Source organism: Pituophis catenifer, unplaced genomic scaffold (assembly GCF_029215685.1).
Source record: "Pituophis catenifer annectens isolate HBS135680 unplaced genomic scaffold, rPitCat1.0.hap2 SCAF_1, whole genome shotgun sequence".
Lineage (NCBI taxonomy): Eukaryota > Metazoa > Chordata > Lepidosauria > Squamata > Colubridae > Pituophis > Pituophis catenifer.
In genome coordinates, this window is record NW_027256881.1 from 44,795,788 (window position 1) to 44,819,837 (window position 24,050).

Genomic DNA, 24,050 nt, shown 5'->3' on the forward strand with positions numbered 1-24,050 from the left:
GTAAAAACATAATCTAAAATAAATTTATATAGGTAAATTTATTTTCCCAAATAAAATGGGTAAGTAGGCTAGGTTTCTTAATATTTGTACATGAATACTTAGAATGTGAGCTAGTTACCATATTTTTCGGAGTATAAGACGCACCTTTTTTCCCCCTAAAAGGGGGTGAAAATTTAGGTGCATCTTATACACTGAATGTAGCTCCGCCCACCCACTGGCCCCCACCCTTTGGCCTCTGCCTGTTTGCTTGCAAGCAGTTACCTCCTTGCAAGCAAACAGCAAGAAAAAACAGCTCCTTTCAACTTCAGCACAGCCTAATTAGCACAAGTTGATTGGATTGGCCTCCCAACTCTCAGCTAATTTTCTCTCAGCTGTTTTGCGCAGGGCTCTGCTGCTTGCTCTTTGTAGCAAGCAGCAGAGCATATTTTGCTGGAGCATAAATATGTTGGAGCATATATTTTTTTCCTTGGGTTAATCTAGCTATGCTGAAAAAGAAAATGAAAGTAAAGCTTGCTGTTTGCTGCAACAAGGCAAAATTGCGCAGAGGCAGAGGGAGATTTCTTTTTCTTCTTTTCTCACCAAAAAAGGCAGGAGTGTCTTATACTCTGGTGCATTTTATACTCCGAAAAATACGGTAATCTACTTTAAGTACAAATACACAGGCAGCATAATCTTGTCCCTCTGCTTTATTTGATTAGATTAGAATCATAGCCATTAATGTAAAGGGGGCAAAATAAGAAGAAATATTTCTCTCTGCCTGCTTCTTTCCATACAAAACTTGTATTAAAAATGATTGCCAATGGGATAGATTGAGACTCTAAACAATCAGATAACAATCTTCCAGGCTTGCTAGCCATTTCCATTTTACTAGTTCTGAAATAAAGGTACTAACTCCTAATCTCCTTTTATAATTCCACAGCAGAGCAATGTTATTGTTACACTGAAAACAACAGACAGCTGATTCATTATAATATACAAAAATTAGCATTTTTATTTAGATAAAAAATTTTCCTACCACATAAATGCTTAAACTAGTTTTTAAAGACACTTGGAAACACTGATTGCTCCAAAATATATCAGCCATTTGGTCAGCTAAATTTGGTTCTATAAGAACCATTTTTTTTTTTTTAATTTGATTTATATGCCGCCCTTCTCCGGAGACTCAGGGCAGCTTACAATGCGCTAAGCAATAGCCTTCATCCTTTTGTATATTTATACAAAGTCAGCTTATTGCCCCCACAACTGGGTCCTCAATTTACCTACCTTAGAAAGGATGGAAGGCTGAGTCAACCTTGAGCCTGGCAAGATTCGAACCTGCAGTAATTGCAGGCAGCTGGTCTTAATAACAGTGTGCTTTAGACCACCGTACTACCAAGGCTCAAATTTACAGCATGGTTATTCAACACTACCTTCCAGTAATATCAAATATGGTAAAACAGCTTTCTTTGGTCTTTAAAGTCCAAATAATCTAGAACTAAAATACCTGCAACATTGCTAAATTGTAAGAATCTGCTTCCATTCTGTAAAATAATCTGAGAATCTCAATACAAGGGAAAGAAAACAATACATAGAAAAATCTAGGATTCAAGCAATCTGTTTTACCTGCCCACACACTGGCCAATATGCTTGTGCAAAGCAAGAACAGCAGCTTCTTCAACAGTAGAGTTTCCTTGGTCCATGCCATTTTCTTCTGAAAAAGCAAACACAAAATGTAAACTAGCAATGCACAAACTGCTCTATTCTGATAGAACTATTCTAACTAAGCTCAAAACCACTTTATTTTGAACTTTAAACAGAGTGTTTTCAGTTCAAACTCTTCAAATAATCAGAAAAGCATTGGAGAACTTTTAGAAAGGTTGAAATGAACATTCAAAAGTCAAATAACTTACCTACCCCTATTCTAAACCAATTTTATCAGTAGAATTTCAACAATCAATGAAACTTGATATATTTATATCTGTCCTATTTCATATGGTGTAATTTCAATACACAATGATTACAGCTTTTGTCAACTCCTATTCCCATTGCTTTCCTTATATAGTTTACCCTTGCCCATTAAATTGACAGATTTCTCCAGTAACACTCAAAAAGCCCTTCATTCAAATTTACTTTTGATTCAAGTACATTTGCTGAAATACTTTGAATGCTACATTACACTATATTATTTATACTTTGCAAAAATTTTAAATTTAGAATTTAAATAATTTATACAACCATTTCCATTTGTAAACAATTGCAGATATTTTACAACAGTGAAATATGGGATGAAAATATGCAAATAAAAAGAAAAGTAAACCTCAACCCTCAATTTTCATATACCTATATATTATTGCATTGCAATGATTAGTATTTTCTTTGTTCAAAAATATTCAGTTGCCCTAAAATAAAACCTAAACCAGACTTCCATATACATTTCCCATTAAAGTCACTGTAATCCTAATTTTCCTACACAAAATTCAGCATAGCCTAGACAGTATACTTTACCTGTGGATGAGGTAAGTATTATTTGTACAATATGTGCCATAGTGACAAGGTGGAAGATATGAATATCTCCTGTACCAAGACTGACTCCTGAAAAGTCCTGACAGTGTACAGCAGGGAAAGAGAATACCAGGCATACCTGCAGATAAAGGAGAAAATGGTAGGTGATGAAAAGGAAAATAAGTATGTTTTTGCAAGACAAACCTCCTTAGCATTAAGCATAATAAGAACAGTTTTGAACTGCTACTACAAAAAAAAGGAAATTTGATACTCCAGAAGTTCTGGACCATATATAAATGGTGATCTACCTTGAAAAATTTTTGTGAGCTGTATGCTTAATAAAATAATTTGCTAAACCAATTTATATTTAGCAAAACATCTTGCTAATACTATTTTCTGCAGTAGTACTATTGGGATTTTTAATCACTTACCAATAAATGAAACATGTCGATGTCAAGAATGCATGGAAGATTTCCACTTTTTTCATAAGGCACCAGTGCTGGATGTTTAAAATATAAAAAAAAGTTTAATAACTTTAACTTTACTTTACTTGGCCAAGTGTGGTTAGACATACAAGGAATTTGGTACAGAAGCATTCAATGTACTTATAAAACAACAGAAGCCAAATAAATGATTAGGTTTTGAAATTTCATGAGCTTCAGAATATATTTGATAGATTTTTTAAAACAGGGTTACAAAATTACTGATTTATAGGATAAAAGCCCAAAACTTAGAAACAGAAAATAATTAGGAGCCTTGGTAGTACAATGGTCTAAAGCACGCTGTTATTAAGACCAGCTGCCTGCAATTACTGCAGGTTCGAATCTCGCCAAGGCTCAAGGTTGACTCAGCCTTCCATCCTTTCTAAGGTAGGTAAATTGAGGACCCAGTTGTGGGGGCAATAAGCTGACTTTGTATAAATATACAAAAGGATGAAGGCTATTGCTTAGCACATTGTAAGCCGCCCTGAGTCTCTGGAGAAGGGCGGCATATAAATCAAATTTAAAAAATAAATAAATTATATCCATTATTTTCATTCTCAAATTTGGAGTCTGTCACTTCCAATGAGAACTGTTAGCTATCAAAGGTAGGAAAAACTTCTACTGAAGATGCTAGAAAACTGTTACTGACAGATCCGCTTAACCACCATGTTACTAACTTAACAACTGCAGTAATTCACTTAACAACTGTGGCAAGAAAGGTAATAACATGGGGCAAAATTAACTTAAAACTGTCTCACTTAGCAAAAGAAATTTTGGGCTCCATTGTGGTTGTAAGTTGAGGACTACCTGAACACAGGGCAAACCAACATTTTAAGTCTTTTGTTATGCTTTGGGAAGAATAACTTTTGAAACTCACATTCTTCTAGGGCAAGCAGAATTACTCTTATTAGCAACAATCATAATTATGTTTAGTAAAACACATTATTTAAAGCACATTTTACCCCAAATTGAAGACTCTATATAGAGCATAAGCCACTGCCAGAGTTCTGTTAAATCTGATATATGTATCCTGTTCATTGTATTCCATGTTGATAAATGACACAACTCATATGGAAATGTACTCTTAATGCACACAAAACATTTGTCAACAACAATCTGTACAAAAGTACCATGTTTTCCCCAAAAATAAGACCTGGTCTTTTTTTTTTTTTTTTTTGGACCCCAAAATAAGCACCAGATCTTATTTTCAAGGGATGTCTTACCCGCTTACCTTAGGACCATGACATCCAGGCCTCCCATGTCCCAACACCTGTTGTGCTGCTGCTCAACTGTTCTGTGGCCATGAGCGGCCTCCTGCCGCGAGGAGCGGCCCAGGCGCAATGTACCATGCAGTCTCCTGCCATGAGCAACAGCAACGGTGCAACATGCCACATGGCCTCCTGTGGCCGACAGCACTGGCATGACAGGTGTCGGGGCTTGGGAAGCCTGTCTGTAGCAGTCCTAACATAAACAGATGTGCAGCGCATGGGGCAGCTCCACACCCACCCCCAGCTTGATTTTTACGCATGCACCTCAGCCCACCTCATATAACCAAACGGTGTGCTGTGCTTAACTTGGGCTTATTTTCGGGGTAGGACTTATATAGGCGTGAAAATCAGGCTAGGGCTTGTTTTCGGGGTAGGTTGTATTTTTGGGAAAACATGGTATCAGTTGATGCCTCATATGAAATTTACTCAAGCTGTTTCATGTGCTCAAAATCTGTCTTTATAACAGAAATTAAATAAATCATCCTAACGTTGTACTTACATGGTAAAAGCATACAAAAGTGACCCTGTACTGCTAATAGTGAAGAAACTGTCCACTGTGCAGCCGCAAATCGTGTTAATGAAGTAAGACAGTCATCCTAAATAGAACATAATAACAATGGTACACAAATAGCCAAATTCATTCCTTCATACTGTTATAATGAAAATTAAAATTTGTGGATTGCTAATAATTACTAACTTATTAATTAATAATTAAAAAAACAAGAAGGCACCAGGCTAGAAATCAGGAAACGGTGAGTTCTAGTCCTGCCTTAGCCATGAAACCTGGCAGGATGACCTTGGCCAGTCATGCCCTTAGCCCAACCCACCTCAGAGTTGTTTTTGTGGGGAAAATAGGAGGAGAAAGGTGTGTTGGATATGTTCACTGCCTTGAGTTATTTGTAAAATAATAAGGGCAGGAAGGATGGATAAATAAATAAATACATTTATTATTATTGGCCATACTGAAATTCTAGAGTAATTAATATACAGGGGCCTTTGGTATGAGGAAACAATGTCACAGTGTTCCTCACAACTTACTGTTTATGTTATAAAATGCTATTTTCTAACATTACAGTAGAATCGTAAGTGTTATAACCTCATCACCTACTGTATCCCTATCCCTCAATAATTTACACTATGATAGTTGTTACTCTTACCTGTCTGCAAGACAATTGACCAAATAATGGTTTTTCTTCATCAGCTAAAATTTGTTCTGCAGAATATAAAAATCATAATTAAATGAGAGGAATACAGAATCTAAACTTGATCACCCTCCAGTGATTGCCAACATTTTAATGAATAAATATTACCTATTGCTTGGATTGTAAATGCACAACTGCCCCAGCACATTATAGGTACACGTGGATCTTCTTCATTGGGATGAACTTTCAGACCAACTTTATATGTTGCAGTACCAAATGTTTTCAGCATTTCTTTGATGCTTTCAGAATATGGATTCCTTAATTAATTGAAAATAGACACCATTATCTACAACAGTTATGACATGATATTTAGAAGCTAAACTTCATTTGCTTGCCCAAAATGGCAAGGAATAAAACTCTTTTTTTAATACGCCTAAAAAAAACCACAGAATGTTCTAATTACCACTGAATGCTGTGGCCTGGACATTCTATGATTAGATTTTGAATATTCAAACTAGCCACTGAATCATACTGTAACAATAAAGCAAATCCTAAGTAAAGTATCAGACTTCTAAACAGCATAAATATAACAAGTAGGTTGATTCCGACACAACTCTTTATCCCAGAATGAAAGGAAGGGAGCCAAGTATCCTCAGTATGTCTGTATCCATAAGATGAATACTACATGGATAAATATAAATACAAATATAGTATAGCATTACCTGAAAAGCTAATGTCATAAATTCTTCTACTTATATTGTATACATTAGTAATTGATAATCAATGCAACCAATACATACTTTGGTTGAACCTCTGGCCTAAATCCTTCAGGTAGATGTGCTTCATCCATTTTTTCTGAGTTATTACAAGGAAGATTATCTAAAAATAACAACAATATATTATTTTAAAAATAAATCATCATTATTATTCATAATGCCTGAAATCTTTACATAGGATGAGGTAGCAGTTTAATTCAGTCTTGAAGATCAGAACAATCTCAGTATTAATACTAAGGAAAAATGCCTCCCCCAAAGAAAAAAAGAAAAAAAACCCCAAAAGACATTACTGTATTCAGCATCTTTCAAGAAATATGTGCAGTATAAATTAAAAATTTACACTTACTGGCACTTTCCTGATCTTGAAGCATAAGCAATGCTTTGATTTGCTGAGATATTCTTCTTATCCACTGAACTAGATTTTGTTCTTTTGCAAAGTCTAATCTATCAAAAATGAACAAATGTAAAATATTGCTTAAATGTTAAAACATTACCTATAGGTGCTTTTTATAAGTAGTCCTTGACTTTCAATAGCAATTGGGAATGGAATTTCCATTGATAAGCGATGGGGTCTAAAATGCAAATGCATCACTTAGCAACAGCAATCTTTCAGTCCCATTGCTGTTCATTGAATCCCAGAGCAATTGGGTAAGGAAACTTCCAGGTGGCTTCCAACAAACGAAGTCAGATAAGTGGCTGTTATCAGGTGAGAGAACGAGGGATTGTGCAGGGAGGCAGGGAATGGTTGCCATGAGACAGGAAGATTTGAGACAATGCATAAAAGGCGCAGCACAAGTCGGGATGGGTACAGGATGAGTATGAGACTGTGTACAAGAGGCATCACACAGGTCAGGAATATGCATAAGGTGCATATGTGTGTGCCAGGGAGGTCTGGCAAGGGTCAGGAAAGATACACAGGGGGAGCTATGAGTGGTTTGTGTGGCACAACTGCAAAGGGGCTGTGATTGGGCATGCAGGTAGGGGAGACTAACCCCAGCGACTTGTGACCTTCCCTGCCAGTTTCCCCATTGACTTTGTGGGGAAGTCAACAGGGAAGGCAAACGGTAAGTAGACCCAAAAACCAAGAATGATACAAGGGTATACTTTCAAGATGAGTTCTTTACTGTTTCCACATGTATAAACAAAGTCTTGCCAAACTGAAGCATTCTACTATCCGTATCTATCATATACAAATAGTCCTCAATTTACGACTGTAATTGGGCTTAAAATTACAGCTGTAAGTCATGCCAGTCATTAAGCAGGTCAGCAAATGTCTGCACGTGATTTTATGATTTTTTTTGCAGTGGTCATTAAGCGAATATGAAGGTCATTAAGCAAACCCATTGTCTGCAATGGGCATCTTTTGCCGGAAACTAGAAGTAGATGCCAGTTTCCGGCAAAAAATATCATAAATCATGGTCGTGCGACTGCAGGATGCTACAAACAACCATAAATGTGGGCTGGATGCACAGCACCCAAATTGCAATCACATGGCGCTCTCTCTCTCTCTCTCTCTCTCTCTCTCTGTGTGTGTGTGTGTGTGTGTGTGTGTGTGTGTGTGTGTGTGTGTTTGTCCATGCCTATGTCCATCAGAACTTTGAATCCAGTTTGCATAATTTTGGGGACCCATTGTAACTTTGAATGGTTGCTAATTGCCTGATTGTAAATCAAGGATTACCTGTACATAAATTATTAATTAATTACCTGTACATAATTATTAATTAACAAAGTATTTGATGAAATTACTAACTTGCTAAACAAAGTCCTTGGAGGAGGAAGAAGAGGAATGACGGTATTGCTTAAGCATTCACAGAGAGGACAAAGGAATTCACCATTTTCTACATCGTAACTTGTATGCACTCGTAATCTTTGTTGTCGTCTTTGTTCTTTTGCTTGCACAGCATCAAAATACCTTTAGAAAGCAACATAATTTAAGCATAATATTATAATATTAGTTCTAAAGTATTTGTTGGATACTAGAATACTTTATTAGAATTAGAATATATATTTTTTTGGCCAAATGTGATTAGACCCACAAGGAATTTGTCTCCAGTGCAGAAGCTCTCGGTGTATATGCAACACAAAAGAGTAATAATAATCATAATAATGATACCAATAAGAGGAGGTAGTAGAGAAGATGAGAAGGATAATAATAATACTACAGCCATACCATATACTTAGACATAAGGTAGTATTATGGGAATTAGGTGTTCAGCAGAGTCATGGCATCAGGGGAAAAAACTGTTGTTTTGGCATGCAATGCCCTACAGTGGCATCCCAAAGGAAGGAGTTGAAACAGATTATGTCCAGGATGTGAGGGGTCTGTGGATATTTTCTCAGCTTTCTTTCTGACCCATGCAATATATATGCTGTCTTCATAAATACTGCCTGCCTGCCTATCTATCAAATTACATTATTTTTTCCATTTTTTTAAAAGAAAAGGATAGTTAACTATTTTGTTCTAGGGCCATCACAAAAAGATAAACTTTCTGATGTCATCCTTCACATATCTTATCATAATATCACCACCCATGATGATCACCATGTTCTAAGCAGCACTGGGACTCCTAATCCTATCTCATATTCATCCCAGACTTGGACTATATCATGGCCAATTGAAAAATTTCTGCACTGAATAGTAGTTTATCTTATTTAAAAGGTAAGTAAGAAAATAACTGATTTATTGTAAAGAAAAATATTATAATATTTTCTTATCATTCTGAAGAATTTTTCTGAACAACTTTCTTCTAATAAATTTCATTCAACACCTAAAGCATTGTTGTTGTTCCATGGTTTGACAAAATGAGAATGTCTACTTGAAAAGGGAGTATTCATTTTAAGAAACAAGCTGCAATTTTATTTGCCAGATGGACATTTGCACATATGGAATAGGTATGACATTGTCCTCCTAAGCAGTAAGTCCTAAACAGCAAAGAAATTTTTAGATATTTGCTTTCTCAGTAGCATTCTTGTACCTCAAATGTGTAAAAAAAAATCAGTCAAATGCACTGTGAGAAGCCAAGAGAGCTAAGTTTCATCAAGCATGTAGTAGAAAGCCTGAGCAAGGAAACAACTTTCTTGGCAATAATACACCAAAATGCGTTACATGACTGGCCAAGCGTAGTAGACAGTAGGAAAAAAAATGTATCTTAGCTGCTTTGACACAGCATCCTTAACACCTGTTAATATTTTTTAAAAATTACCTTTGCCAGCAATGTGCATGCATAATATGTCCACAACTACCAGTGTGTGTTCCACATGACAGGTCTGGATGCATAAATAATGGATCATATTTTTCTGTATATGAAAAATAACAGAGATAATAGTCACAAACAGATTATTCACATTCCTTACATAGCCACATAACTGAAAAGTTTTGCAAACCATATAACTGTTTACTCCTAAGGCCAATACACTAAGCTAGCATTAGGATACTTGTGAATGGGCTGACTTAATTATTATTTTATAGCAGTTTCTCATTATTTGTAACTTTAAGATGAGTGGACTTCAAGTCCCAGAATTCCCCAACCAGCATGTTGTCCACACATCTTAAAACTGCCAAATATGAGAAACACTGTTTTATAATATAATGAATAATTATATTATTCATTCCTGTATAATTCAAAACAGAATATTGTGCATTTGAATATTATAATTATATGGTCCTTCAAAATGGTATATAAACTACTCACCAGGATCTGAAATCACTTTATTCCTATTTTTGGACAAGACTGTTGATCTCTGAACAAATGCTGCCAGCACCATTGCTCTGTTATCCATCTTGACCTCCTGTTCTTCTTGGCATAAGATACAAGTAACTATCTGTCTTTGTTCACACACTTTAGTCTGCTCAGGACCCAAGGCAATAAGCCTGGTATCTGAAACTGAAGGACTAGGATGAAATGATATTAGTAAGCATTTAGTTGGAATATTTACTGAAGCAATGTATAACTGAATGCAAATATTTTTATCCAAATCATCTTATGCTGTATTTTCCTCTCCAGAAATGTTCTACAGCGATCCCGTTGCAAACCGGTAATAAAGGTAAGTAGAACCCACCCCTGCTTTGGAGATCTTCAAATCCAACTCTCTGCTCAGGCAGGAAACCCTATACCATTTGAGACAAATGGTTCTCCAATTTCTTCTTAAAAACTTCCAGTGTTGGAGCATTCACAACTTCTGGAGGCAAGTTGTTCCACTGATTAATTGTTCTAAAGGTTGCCAAAGCTTATTGACACTTTTATCTTACCTGTGATCATGCACTCTGGAGGTAGAAGTTTCAAGTTCATCTATAGTTTGCTGGAAGAGTTCTTTGTTCTCATCAATGAAATGCCGCTGCATCTCAGACATTTGTGCCATGATCTTCTCCCTTCGCAATCTAGCAATCTCTGCTTTTCGTTTCCTCTCAGCCTTTTCTTTATCTCGTGAGCTCTATTAAGTTAATATGTCAGCAATGGTATACAATTAATAATGTAAGTCTTTGCAGATGTGTAATTTATGTATTTAATGCACGTTAGATTAGTATTAGTCAAAGTAAGTCAAGCATTCCTGCACACTAATATTTGCCACTTTTCTCCTGTTTAAGAATGCTAACATTTATTAAAGGAAATCTTTCTTAAATTATTTTTATTAACTAAAGTTATAGCATGTTTCTCCATAAAACCATTTTATGGATGCATTATATTTTTTAACATTTCAAATAATGTACAAAGGTAATATTAAACAATCCAAAAGATAGTGATCTATTGACGCCTTTTCTGAAAGCAGAGAAAGTGAGACCAATCACAATTTCAAAGAGTGTATGTTTCACAAGATGGGAATGACACAATAGAAGGCCCTTTATCAGATGCCTAATCAATGGCTCCTGTAAGGCAGGCTTCTCTTGCAGATCTCAATATTCAAGCTAGCTCATAACAAGAGTCAAACCCTTAGTTACACAAGGTTTTTAAATGTACTATTTCTACTAAGCAAGTAACAAATGGCATTCAATTCTTCTCTTTCAGTATTAGTACAATGTGATCACAAAAATGTGCAGAAGGTAATGGTCTAGTGGTTACATTTTGTAAATTCCTGAGAACCTTTGAGGGTCCATATAGAGCATATTGAAATAAGATAATGACAATGCTAGCAAATTATGGATTACTCTTGCCAGATTTATTCAGCTCAGGAATATTTGCTAAATGCAATTGTGCAAGTGTGCTCTTTGCAGCCACTACCATACAGAATTTGAAAATACACTCCCCGACAATGGATTTATTTTTTCAGAGGAAGCCAACCTGTTCACAAAAATTGTATACCTATCCTCAACTCAGATAATTGTACTCTACCCTATCTGGAATTAAATTTCAGCTTGTTCACTCTCATCCAGGTCATTATAAAACCTAGTTAACACTTGAAATTGACAGGATTTGTTTTTCTTTCATTTTATAAGGCAAGGAATGGTAGTCACTATTCTATTAAATATTTTCCTTTGTGTTTCACCCAATTAAACATTAAAATAAAGCCACAGAATTAAATTAATTTCTCTTTGGTAAAGAGAGCTCAGTCAATCATTATCAGTTAACAATAAAGCTTTTACTCTGCACCATTAGTTGCCTATTGTGACTATCACCACTCTATTGGTGATTAAAAATGTTTTTAATTAGAAAACTCAACACAAATATTAGATGTTGCATAGTAATATAAAATAATTTGTAAAATAACTTGCTGGCTAGATTGTCATACTATATTTGGAATCTGTTTTTGGACACACGTACTACCCAAATTGTGTTGCTTTTCCCTTGCATTGATATTACCTCTTCCATAAAATTTCCCTCAGTCTCCAAAACAGGACTTGTAGAAGATCTCTCTCGGAGTTTCTTAACAGTATTAAAAGTCTGGAACAAGAAACTATGTTAGTATTCGCTACTTAAAATGTTTATTTTGGCCACAAAACTATAAAGTTTATAGTAGAGTATGGTACAATTTACCTTTAGTATCCATCTAATCATGTCTTTATGCACTTCTAGGTGGGGTGCATTTTGCAAAGTTTCTAGCATGGCTAATATACTTGGGGAATTGCGGGGTGTCTCACCAGGCCCTGTTTCAAGAAAGAAAGGAAATCTATTTGCATCTATTTTGGCTGTATAAATTTAACACAGAGGAACAAAAATCCAATGGGTGCTTTTTTTCATTTTTTTTTACTGTTTCTTGTTCTATATATATTTTTCAATATAATACAATATGCATATCTATCATCTATCTATCTATCTATCTATCTATCTATCTATCTATCTATCTATCTATCTATCTATCTATCTTACCTATAGTTCATCATAGAAAATAATAGATTTATCTCCATGTAGTTTAGATTTATTGTAATGTCCCCCCCTCCCCCAATATATAGTTGATATATGTTTAATATATATATATAAAGGTCATTCTTTTGAAGGCAGCAAAGTCCACATTCTGGATAGAGAGGACCATTGGTTTGAAAGAGGGGTAACAGAGCCTATTTATATAACATTGAGCAGGGGAGGGATAAGACACCACTTATCTCCTGTCTACAACGTAGTCCTTTCAGCAATTCCAAGAAGATTCTACCCCCATTTGAACTCTGATACAGCTGACTCTGAGGCCAGTTAAACTCTCAAGTGGCCTCAAGAGATCTCCGGGAGAATGCTAACGACCACATGATTGCAAAGAAATATGATCCTTCCAACCCCGCCCCCACCATCCTGCCTAAGCAATGAAGCTTCTTGGATGAGAAGTGAAATATTGTCTTCTTCTCAAGGAAAAAAACAATCCAGCTGTCTTCTGAAAAAAAAAAACATCTTGGGACAATTATGACCTGGATGACTGAGAATAAGAAGACACTTATTATTTCTAGTAGTTTAATAAAAGTATTTTTTAAAATATAACCAATACATTCTGAATAATACATCTTACTACAGGTAAAAGAAATATGAAGAGATTGCAATTTGTGCAGAAGTAGCAACCTACTTGAAATTTTCTGACTAAATGTAAAAGTCACAAGATTATCTTCACTAGCATTCTCAATATGTTGTTTTTCTTCTTGTAGTGCCATTCCAATCAAGTGGAGAATCTAGAGAAAAAATGACAAAAATTTCCTTTTCAGAAGTACTGTATATTCTACATAATTTGTATGCTTGAATTAATGGAAACTTTACACACCCTTTGTAGCATGGACTCTGACCAGGCATATCCATTATGCTCTACTGCCCACTGAAGGATTGTTCTCATAAGGCATAACATGACATCACACTGTAGAATATTAATCAGGCTTTCAAACAGAGGGCAAAATGGCGGTAATACAGGAGGTGGGAGTGCTGAAACAGATTGCAAATCAACATAAACACTAATTACAATGTATGGCACTTAACAAACGTTTCTTGAGTTACTTGAAAAAATACAAGTGGTTAGTAAAACAACTAGAATACACTACACTAGATGCATTATGTAGAGAGTGACTACATTCATTTCATGAATCCCAAATTGGGCAAGAATAATCTGAAGAACAATGTGTATAGTTTGAGGTACAATTCATAGCTGATATTAAATTTTGAAGCAGCCTAATATGACACATATACAAATGTAGTGAGGTAAATAATGTAGTCATTTATGGCATACTCAAGATTTTTGCTTTAATGGCAGCATTATTTTTTTATTGGAAAAAAAAGAAAAATAGCTGTTTTAATTCACAATATCTGTTCATCTAGTTTAAAGTCAATATGGTTTTCGAAGACCTCCAGTATATTAAAAAAATGAGAGCAACAGACATGGAGAGACCAATACAAACTAGAAACATAGATACCTGTGTCTTCCCGGTTTTGTCGTCTTAGTTTTCTTTGGGCTTCCTCTGCCTTAAAAAAAAATGAAAAGCAATTCAAATATTAAAGACAACAGCGTCACTTCTGGATAACTAATTTATTTCTTGACATTTATTTCATGTTCCAATTTCTTATATTACCTAAGCTCAAAAACATTTATCTCTATTGTTTATATTTGTTATCAGCATAAATTAGATGTTATACCATAAACAAACCCGAAGGCCCAAAATGCAATCGCCAAAGGCAGCCCCTACACACTTCAAGAGTTATCAAACTGTGAGATTAAGAACGGAATCTGTATTGCTAAGCAAATTAAATACCCAGACAACACAATATTTATTAAGCACTAAGAAATGTAATTAATAGAAAATTAATAAAATTTATGGGGAAAAAAGAGACATATATTTCCTCTACTATAACATCAATAATTTTGCTTATTTGTTTCCTCCTTATTAGTAATATATTATTACCTGTATCCTGTATAAATACCTCACCAATTCCCTCGAATTTCTTGCCCATATTACTTCTTTCAGAGATTTGTAAACTCTCTTTATGTTTCTCAATGAATTGTTTTCTCCTACTGTAACTGAATCTGCTATTGTCTTCATGCAAAGAATTTCTTCTTCTAATTCCTTCATGAAACTATCCATGCAACATTTTTTTTGTTTCTCTTTACTCAAAATTAAACTACCAAAACAACCAATCTACTTTATTTCTTTCTAAGATATACTGTACTGTTATAAATTCAATCTGAATCTATAATGCATTTATTTCAGGGTGCACTTATTACATTGCAATGTATTGACTAAAGAGAATCCAAATATAGGTCATTATTTTAACTGTTATCTGTAAATACAAAGCTTCATAATTATCTATAATTATATAATTATATAAAAGTTTTAATCTTGCATAATTACCTTAGACTGTTCTGCCCTTGAAAAATGGTAAAAATATAAATTGAAATCTTTAGCACATTCTGGCTTTAACTCATATAAGCCTCTTCCTGTTAATCCTGGTTTCCTAAAAGATAATTGGAAACATATAATCAGTATTGTAATAATTAATCAGCATTGTAATAATTGAACATTCTAAACTACCATATTTTTCTAAACTACCATAATTTTTGCACTATAGGACGCACTTTTCCCACCCAAAAGTGTGGAAATGTTTGTGTGTCTTATGGAACGAATATTACGTCACAGACTGGACTGTGGCGGCGGGGAGGGCTTGGTGCAGGGGCAGCAGCGGCAAATGGCCTGTCGCCACTGCCAATTACCGCCACTTGCCACCTATCGGCAGTTGGATTAGCCTCCCGGAATACCGCCAATCAGCTGTGCCAGCGGCAGGAATCGCCACCACCTGCTGCGATCAGCGGTGGCAACAGGTGGTGGTGATCCCTGCCGCCTGGAACTGCTGATCGGCGGTATTCCGGGAAGCCAATCCAACCACCGATAGGTGGCAGTGAGCGGTGGTGAAGGGTGATGAAAGGCGACGGCCATAGGTGGCAGCAGCAATACAATAGACCCAGGTCCCAGGAGAAAAAATCCATTGTGGGGACAGCCTCACCTACAGCAAATTTCTTCCCTAGCTTCAAGAGCTTTTGGTTGAAACGATAAAGGGTTTCCTGCCTGAGCAGGGGGTTAGACTAGAAGATCTTCAAGATCCCTTCCAGCTGTTATTCTGTATAACAGCATGTTACAAGAGGCAACCAAAGATAAGTCTTAAAAGGTTTAGACAAAGCCATGCAAGATTTTCGTGGCCGAAAGAAAACAATTTTTTGTTTTCTTGTTTTCCTCCCCAAAAGCTAGGTGCGTCTTATGATCTGGAGCGTTTTATAGTGCAAAAAATACCATAATCCATGAAACAATAAGAACACTAACACCTCAATATGAATGACATCTTATACTTTTAACTGTGTATCACTATTAATGACCGTACAAAGCTTGTTTGTCTACAAGCACAGACTCTACTTTGGCAAAAATGAGACTCAGCGCCTCTGACTGACTGGAAGGTTGGCTGAATGACACCAGGTAAACCAGACTTCCCTTCATATAGGTTATCAATGGGATCCACTGACAGCCCTTCAATTTACCATCACCTAAGATAAATGTGTAGCTTCTTAAATGACAGATGTGTGAATATGAGATATGGTACACAAGCAATTGATACCATACTTATAGTCAAGGTATTAATTGTAAAAAAACGTGTTCTTATTGCTACCTAAACCTACAGAATAAGATGGGAAAGCAAACCCCACTTTCTCCTGAGCTGCACTGCCCTGAGAATAACCATCAAGGTTGTTGGCTTCTGCCTTGCTTCTCCACTAAACATTTTGCTTTTGGGCAATAGCAACTTCTTCATACCTGTTGGGGCAAGACCATCCTTTGAAAAAAGGAAATGGCTAAATCTATATTTTTAAATTGTTCTTCATATACATGTTTGATTTATTTGGGAGGATGAGGAACAACAGATATTTTTCCTGCTAATATAAAAGATTTTTTCCATGTAGTATTTTTCATCACAATAAAAAATAAAGTTTGCTTTGTTAGTACTTTTAACAAAAAAAATTCCTCAAAACATTCAGAATCTTACTTCTTACATTATCTCTAACAGCTGTCAATTCTTAAATTTGTAAATGTCTAGACTACTTTCAATTAAAATAATCATAAAGTAGGATTTAAGAATGAAGTATAAATCAGTCCTAAACAGTATTTTCTGGGTCACAATATATACTATTTTACACATTTAAAGAGGTTTGTTGCAGGGAAGCCATTACTTGAAACAGGCAACTGCTTCAATGACAGTTTCCATTCCGGTCTCTTTGTTTTCCTATAAAATCAAAGGAAAAATATGTTATTATATGTGTACATACTTTACAAGTATATTCCCTAAGGTAATAATCAACTAGATAAATCTGGAAATAGGGGGTTCTTTGTGCTCTCTGAGCTTGGCTGTTTTCTTGCAGATGTTTCATTATCCAAGCTAGCTAATATTATCAGTGCTAGTGAGGAGTGGGGTTTCCTTCAGTTTATATTCCAATGGCTCGCCAATATTGGTGGGAGTAGTCTTGGAAGTTCTTTGTTTGGGCTGTTTATTGTTAGCTTGTTTGACAGTTCCATGATTGGATTATTGTTTACTTCTTGATTGTTGACTTGATGTTAATCTTGGAGTTAATCTATTCTCCAAGTCCACTTGGAGAAGAACCTCCAAAAACCACTCCCACCAACACTATTAGGGCAAACCAGTAGAATATAAATTGAGAGTGAACCCCACTCCTTACCAGCATTGATGATGTTACCTAGTTTGGGTAATGAAACATCTTCAAGAAAACAACCGAGTTCATTTCAACCCGGAGCTACAAATATTCTTTATTGGCAATCTGGAAGTATTAAAAATTTAAGGGTCTTTAGGACTGTGCTATCTTAACATTAGTTATTGTGACTGAGTCATTATATTTTTTATATACAGTTCTACAATCTTACAAGTTTAATGCAAAAGAATTTGAAATAATGATTTCTTTTTATGTTTTTGAAATATTTCCCATACGTCACCTTCCTGTTTATAACTGTATTAATAACAGTCACTGTGATTAAATTGCAACAAAATAAAGTACTCTGGATGAGTTGAAAAATTCAACATATCTACTAATTTCTAGGGAGTATAAAATTGTGGGGAAAATATTTAATATAATCCATTAAAGCCTGCTGGAAATCATCTTCTATAAAAAAAACTTTTAATTCCCTGCTATCTGAAGGAATCTTCATCATCAATTCCAACATATTAGAAATCCCCCAATGATCATCCACCAATTTAAAAAGTACAAGTGAATATATTTTTAATAAGACTCACATCTTCTGGCAATGCTTTTACTAATTCACTATGAGCCATGGGTCTGATGCTCAACTGGTGAATAATCTCTCGTTTTATTTCATCTGTAGCATTAATCTGCCCAATTCCTGGAGTAAATCTCTCTCCTATAAAACAAATCAATAATTTCAGTAAGCACTGATCAATTTCATTTTATGCATATGCTGAACGAAGCCAGAGAAGTGACTATTTTTTCCAGCACAACATCTGAAGAGATATTCATATTGTCAAATGACAAGATGTAAGGATAATGTCATGATCATAAACATCCCCAAAATAATTTTATTTTATCAAGCAGCATAAGTGGAAATAACTGTACTCTTTGATATTTAAAGTTGTAGATACAGTATATTAATGAACTAATCTAAACATCTATAAATAGGACTTCTAACTATAATTAGAATTAATCCATAAAATCAGTAGGTATTAACTGAAAAAGCATAAACTCACCAACAATAATTATAATTAGGTGTAACATTTCTTCAATGAGAGTATTATTTTGCTGAACCATATCCTGAAAGAAACAAGGACTAAAATGTGTTAGAAAGCACTTACAGATATTTTCACATTAAGATATAGGAGTTTGTAATTTATTTGTAATGCATTTCTTAAAGTTTTGAAACTGTATCTTCAAATGCTCATGTTGTACCTTATTGGTATTTTCGGAACTGAACCTTTTGCCATAATCCGGAGTACTAAATATCTGATAAAGTTCAAAGCGACACAGCATCATCATCAAAAAGTGGTTTGGATCCATCATAGACACACCTGTCTATAAAAAAAAGGAAGTTTAGATAAAGAGAGCAGAATGATATAAATTTATTTGGAAGCACTGCACTATTGGCCATACTCACATATAAAATTTGTCTTCTTTTATAAATATAAATACGTCATACAATAGTTGCATACGAAGCAGCATGAGTCTTCATATTATAGCCCTTTCTAAACCTTTTAACTATAATATCCCTTTCAAGCACAAACAGCATATTGAATATTTGTTTTCCAAAGTTTTGTACTTTTAAAAAATATTGGTTTTATCGAAATATATTAACATATAACTTTTCCATGGTCTCAAAAGGGAAGGTACATTGAAAAAAACCTTGACTACATAATATTTTTTTAAAACTTTTAAAGAATGCAGGTGTCTTAGTAACATCTCAAGGTACATATAAGGATTATTAAAAATATATATATTACCTGGAGCATTACAATGTCTTTATCAAACATTTCTCTTCTGCACTTTACATTATGATAGTAGTATATCTGAAAGAGAAAGTTTTCAGAGTTTGATATATGTTTCAATTTGGATTCTGATCTAAAACTACTTTACATTCCATTTTGCTGACAAAATTTCTCTGATTCATCAAAATCTTGACTTCACAAAAACAAGAACAGTTAAAGTGATTTACCATATAACCTGGGAATCTTCTTGACTTGCAGACTCTGATAAAGTAAAAAGGGGGTTTTCTCACATGATTCTCACCAGCTGCATTCTGCACTTTTGGAGGCAAGTGGAGGCAACCTTAGGAGATTGTCAATGTCTCTCTGTGTGAGAAGATGATGCCTGTAGTCCTGAAGAATTCAGCCATTTTTTACAACTATTTTTCTGTCTCCAACCTTCACTACAGTTACTAAGAGAATCATGGGAGTTCAGCTACAGAATGCAGTGGAGGAAATGGATTATCTACTTAATGTATTTATAATCTGTTACTATTACCTCTCTTTCAGTCATAATTCAAGGATTGGCATGCAACAGAAATGGTACTAGTGGATGACTTTTATCAGGACCTAGACTCCCCAACCCCCCGATCCTCTTATATCTGTCAGCAACTTTCAGTACCATCAATCATGAAATTTTGATGGACCACTCTTGAAGATTGGAAGTAACAACTGTTCTACGGTAATTCTGTTTCTTCTTGTGAGCTGTTCTGCTCAGTGGTGATTGAGTAGTGGTAGGTGAGATTGACTTGGTGGTTTCATTTTTGTGGGGTGCCTCACAGCTTGGTCCTTTGCCCCATTACCTCAATCTACATAATACCATTGGAGAGGTAGTCCATTGGCTTGTAGTACCATCAATATGCTCATGATGCTCAAAATTGTACACTGCCACTCCAGGCCGTACTAATGAAGTTGTGCAAGTCTTGAACCTGTGTCTAGAGGCTGAGGACACAAGGAAACAGATTGAAAATGCATCCATGCAAGAGAAAGTTATTGTTTGTTCATTGACAACATTGGTCAACTCCAGTACTCTCTCTCAAAATATCTAAAGGAGAAGGTCTACCAGTTGGAAGACTCTTGGACTCATGGCTACTGGATTGGAAGATGGAAGCCATGGCCTGGAGTGCTACTTCCAAGCCTTGGACATTGTGCCATTTGGGGTCCTATAAGGACTTAATATTTTCACAGTAAAACTCATGCTGTCATCATATGTTATAATGCACTCTAAATTGAAGATCATTTAGAAATTGATAAAGAATGCACAGCTTACACCTGAGTTTTAGGTCCATCATTACAATAAATTTCCAGATGCGATCTGGTTTTTACCTATAATGACTTGTATGTATCTACAGTGTCACCTCTTCCCATAGAATAAGTACATTTATCTTTAGATCCAATACATTTATCTTTGGAAAAGCTCTTAATTATAGCCTCCCTTTCATGAAATGAGAGGATCTGAGGCCTGAAGGTATGTGTTTTCTCTTGCAGAAAACAGTTGTAATGCCTGTTTTTGCCAAAAACACGCCCATTTTGGTCTGCAGAGTGTTTCTGGGGGCCGGGGAGGGCAAAAACGCGATGCACAAAAGGCTTGGGAGCCCAAAAAGAGGCCCATTTTTGGCGAAAACGGGCCATGCAGAAAAATGCACAGTGCTTCTGGGGACCCAGGAGGGCGACAACCTGTAAATTTAGGTGCGTTTTATAATCCAGTGCGTTTTATAGTCCGAAAAATACGGTAATCCACTTCATCCGCGGTCCTCTGCAGCTGCCATGCAACCACCTTTTACACAACCATACCCAAAAATGAGAGGTTAAAGACTAACAGACTCAAAAGCTGTCCAGACTGGTTGGGGCGAGCAATGGCCCTTTCAGGAGAGGGTGCACCACTACCTCCTTGAAAACCAATGGGATCACCCCTTGCTTAAGGAATTAATAACCACCTTCCAAACCCAATTATTCTCCTCCGAGCAACCTTAGCCAGCCAGGAGACACATGGAACACTGAGATGGTCAAACTAGCAGCTGCAAAAGCCCTGTTCACATCCTCAGGTGCAATGGGATCAAACTTCCCTCCGATAACCTTGCAAGATTTAGCCCTGTAACCTCCACTGGCACTGGCCTAAAACTAGAGTCCAATGTAGAACAAATGCAAGAGACTTCTGCAAAGTACACAGCATATTCCTCATGGTGATCTTATAGATTAAATCCCTTTGGTCTATGGTAAAGGCCATAGGCTAGAAACCAGGAATTTGTGAGCTTCAGCTCTGCCTTGGGCATGAAACCCAGCTGGGTGGCTTTGGGTCAGTCATGCTTTCTCACCTCACCACACAGAGTTGTTGTTGTGGGGGAAATAGGAGGGGAAAGGAGTATTAGGGATGTTTGTCATCTTGAGTTATTTATAAAAAATAATAAAGTTGAGATAAAAAAATGTACCACAGCTTCCAGAGGTGATTAAAACTTCATATATTTATTATCAAAATTCAGTGTCACACATATTGAATGCGACATACATACAAATAAATAAACAAGCTTTTTGAGTTCAAGAAAACTACCCTTGATAAACACATTTAGGAAAACATATAAAATAATCAAATCACAGATTTAAAATTAATCATTTATGCAGAGCACTTTAATCTTTAGCAATAAGGAAATCAAACTGTTCTATGGTTCTCAGGTGAAAGAAAAAGATTAAATAAATTTTTCCCATTCAGGACTTACCTGATTAACAAGTGAAAATCCATTTCTCCGCCACATTCCAGCATGAACTTGGGCGCATAGAACTAGACATCGCAGGGGATGTTCTATTAACATAGGAGGACTAAGTTCACTCTGTATTGGTTGAAGATAAACACAAAACTCAATGTATTTGTTTTATGTTTTTAAAGAGTATCCAAACAATCATTTCCATGACTTAAAATATAGGAAGTTATAGCTATTACCCCTAATGGTTCACTGGATTCTAGGCACTGTCACCTCTGGATCTCCCCAATTAACTGTTCAGTTTTGTTTTGTTTTAAACTAAAATACCCTAGTCATAGAGGTTTATTAATATAATATTACTCACCATTGGTAGTTGTTCTGGAAACTTGTATGCTACTTCTGTTTTGCTCAAAAGTCCATGCAGACCTATATTTAATACAAAAATGCATTCTATTGATTATATTACAGTATTTATTTATTATATCTAGATAGTACCAGAATCCCCAAAACACTTCTGATGTTTTGAAATTTGATCAATAAAATAATGTAATGTAGTATGAAATGTAAAAACCACAAAATATCTGCCACTTTAATTAATTAAAAACAATGTTATGTTTAAATTACAGATTATGGGTTAAATATCTATGAAACGCTGGTCTTCACTATCTTTCTAAATACTATGAGAGAAGGTGCCAACTGGATCTTCTTGTGTAGACTATTCCACAAGACTGAAACCATAATGGAAAAACATTATATTCTTCCATATGCATTTAACATAAAATGGGATCTGCAACAACTCTGCTGGGGACAAAAGAAGACTGTCCTGGAAATATCTAGTACTGAGCCATGAAAGCTTTATAAATTAAAAGCCATCATTTTGGACAGCTTTTGTAAGTCTGTTGGTGGGCAGTGTGGCATCCAAAGAATCAATGTCACATAACTGTAATTATCAGTAAAGAAGCTGCTCACTTATCGGTAAGGAAGCTGCTATATTTTATAGCAAACGTAGTTTCAAAGGTGGTTTTCAATAGCAGCCATTTTTAAAGGGCACAGAGATTATTACAATGTGAGCTAGTGCCATAAGGTGGTTTCCAATTTCAAAAAAGGTTGCAACTGGTGCACTAGTTGCAGCCTCCACCTGCTGATTAAGTAATATTTATATTATATTTTATATTTTATTAGATTTATACACCGCCCTACTCCTGAAGGACTCAGGGCGGTGAACAGCCAAAAAGATAAAACACAGAGATTATAAAATTTAAAACAGTATAAAAACGTATTAAACAATTTGGCCCAAGACGAATTAAAAAACATCCCCATATTTAAAACAAATTTAAAATTTCTCAAATTAAATGGGAATTAAAACTCATTAAAAGGGAAAGTTAGGCCACGCCAGCCTGTTGGAATAAAAAGGTCTTGAGGGCGTGGCCAAAGGTGCGTAAATCCAGGATCCTCCGTATCTCCGGGGGGAGCTCATTCCAAATAACAGGTGACCCACAGAGAAGGCTCTTCCCCTGGGGGCCTCCAGCCGACACTGTTTGGCTGACGGCACCCTGAGGAACCCCTCTCTATGAGAGCGTACTGGCCGGTGAGAGGCTATTGGTGGCAGCAGGCGGTCCTGTAAGTATCCAGGTCCTAAGCCATGGAGTGCTCTAAAGGTGGTAACCAAAACCTTGAAGCGCACCCAGAAGACCACTGGAAGCCAGTGCAGCTTGCGCAGGAGAGGTGTTACATGGGAGCGCCACGTCGCTTCCATAACCACCCGCGTGGCTGCACTCTGCACCAGTTGGAGCCTCCGGGTGCTCCTCAAGGGGAGCCCCATGTAGAGAGCATTGTAGTAGTCCAGGCGAGAAGTGATGAGGGCATGAGTGACCGTGCGTAAGGGGTCCCGATCCAGAAAGGGATGCAACTGGCGAATCAGGCGGACCTGACGAAAAGACCTCCCGGCCACAGCCGTCAGATGCTCTTCTAAAGACAGCCATGAGTCCAGGAGGACACTCAAGTTGCGAGCCCTCTCCATGGGGGCCAACGACTCGCCAATAGTCAGTGATGGCGCCAACTGACTATATCGGGACGCCGGAAACCACAGCCACTCGGTCTTGGATGGGTTGAGCCTGAGCCTGTTTCTCCCCATCCAGATCCACACGGCCTCCAGGCACCGGGACATCACTTAACCATGAGTGAGTAACCATGAGACTAGGACTATCATCAAATTGCAGACTTGCTTCTTCAAAGGAGTGTGATTCTGTCCAGAGTCACAGCCAGAAATGACAGAAAGCCAGTTCATTTCT

The 24,050-nt window shown here is 36.2% G+C and overlaps 1 protein-coding gene across 1 annotated transcript in view; it reads right to left on the bottom strand.

Annotated features, from left to right (window-relative positions):
• UBR2 (ubiquitin protein ligase E3 component n-recognin 2) overlaps window positions 1-24,050 on the bottom strand; it is a 60,152-nt gene that overhangs the window by 7,734 nt on the left and 28,368 nt on the right. The window contains exons 16-40 of the mRNA XM_070932371.1: window positions 22,124-22,185; window positions 21,778-21,888; window positions 19,043-19,108; window positions 18,495-18,617; window positions 18,296-18,359; window positions 17,828-17,952; window positions 16,755-16,807; window positions 14,896-14,998; window positions 13,963-14,011; window positions 13,323-13,477; window positions 13,131-13,233; window positions 12,119-12,228; window positions 11,945-12,025; window positions 10,399-10,580; window positions 9,842-10,041; window positions 9,353-9,446; window positions 7,900-8,061; window positions 6,496-6,593; window positions 6,174-6,252; window positions 5,542-5,690; window positions 5,389-5,444; window positions 4,731-4,827; window positions 2,913-2,980; window positions 2,485-2,620; window positions 1,603-1,690 (exon numbers count right to left, since the gene is read on the bottom strand). Of these exons, the coding sequence (XP_070788472.1) occupies window positions 1,603-1,690; window positions 2,485-2,620; window positions 2,913-2,980; window positions 4,731-4,827; window positions 5,389-5,444; window positions 5,542-5,690; window positions 6,174-6,252; window positions 6,496-6,593; window positions 7,900-8,061; window positions 9,353-9,446; window positions 9,842-10,041; window positions 10,399-10,580; window positions 11,945-12,025; window positions 12,119-12,228; window positions 13,131-13,233; window positions 13,323-13,477; window positions 13,963-14,011; window positions 14,896-14,998; window positions 16,755-16,807; window positions 17,828-17,952; window positions 18,296-18,359; window positions 18,495-18,617; window positions 19,043-19,108; window positions 21,778-21,888; window positions 22,124-22,185 (2,614 nt within the window). The remainder of the gene's footprint in view (window positions 1-1,602; window positions 1,691-2,484; window positions 2,621-2,912; window positions 2,981-4,730; window positions 4,828-5,388; window positions 5,445-5,541; window positions 5,691-6,173; window positions 6,253-6,495; window positions 6,594-7,899; window positions 8,062-9,352; window positions 9,447-9,841; window positions 10,042-10,398; window positions 10,581-11,944; window positions 12,026-12,118; window positions 12,229-13,130; window positions 13,234-13,322; window positions 13,478-13,962; window positions 14,012-14,895; window positions 14,999-16,754; window positions 16,808-17,827; window positions 17,953-18,295; window positions 18,360-18,494; window positions 18,618-19,042; window positions 19,109-21,777; window positions 21,889-22,123; window positions 22,186-24,050) is intronic.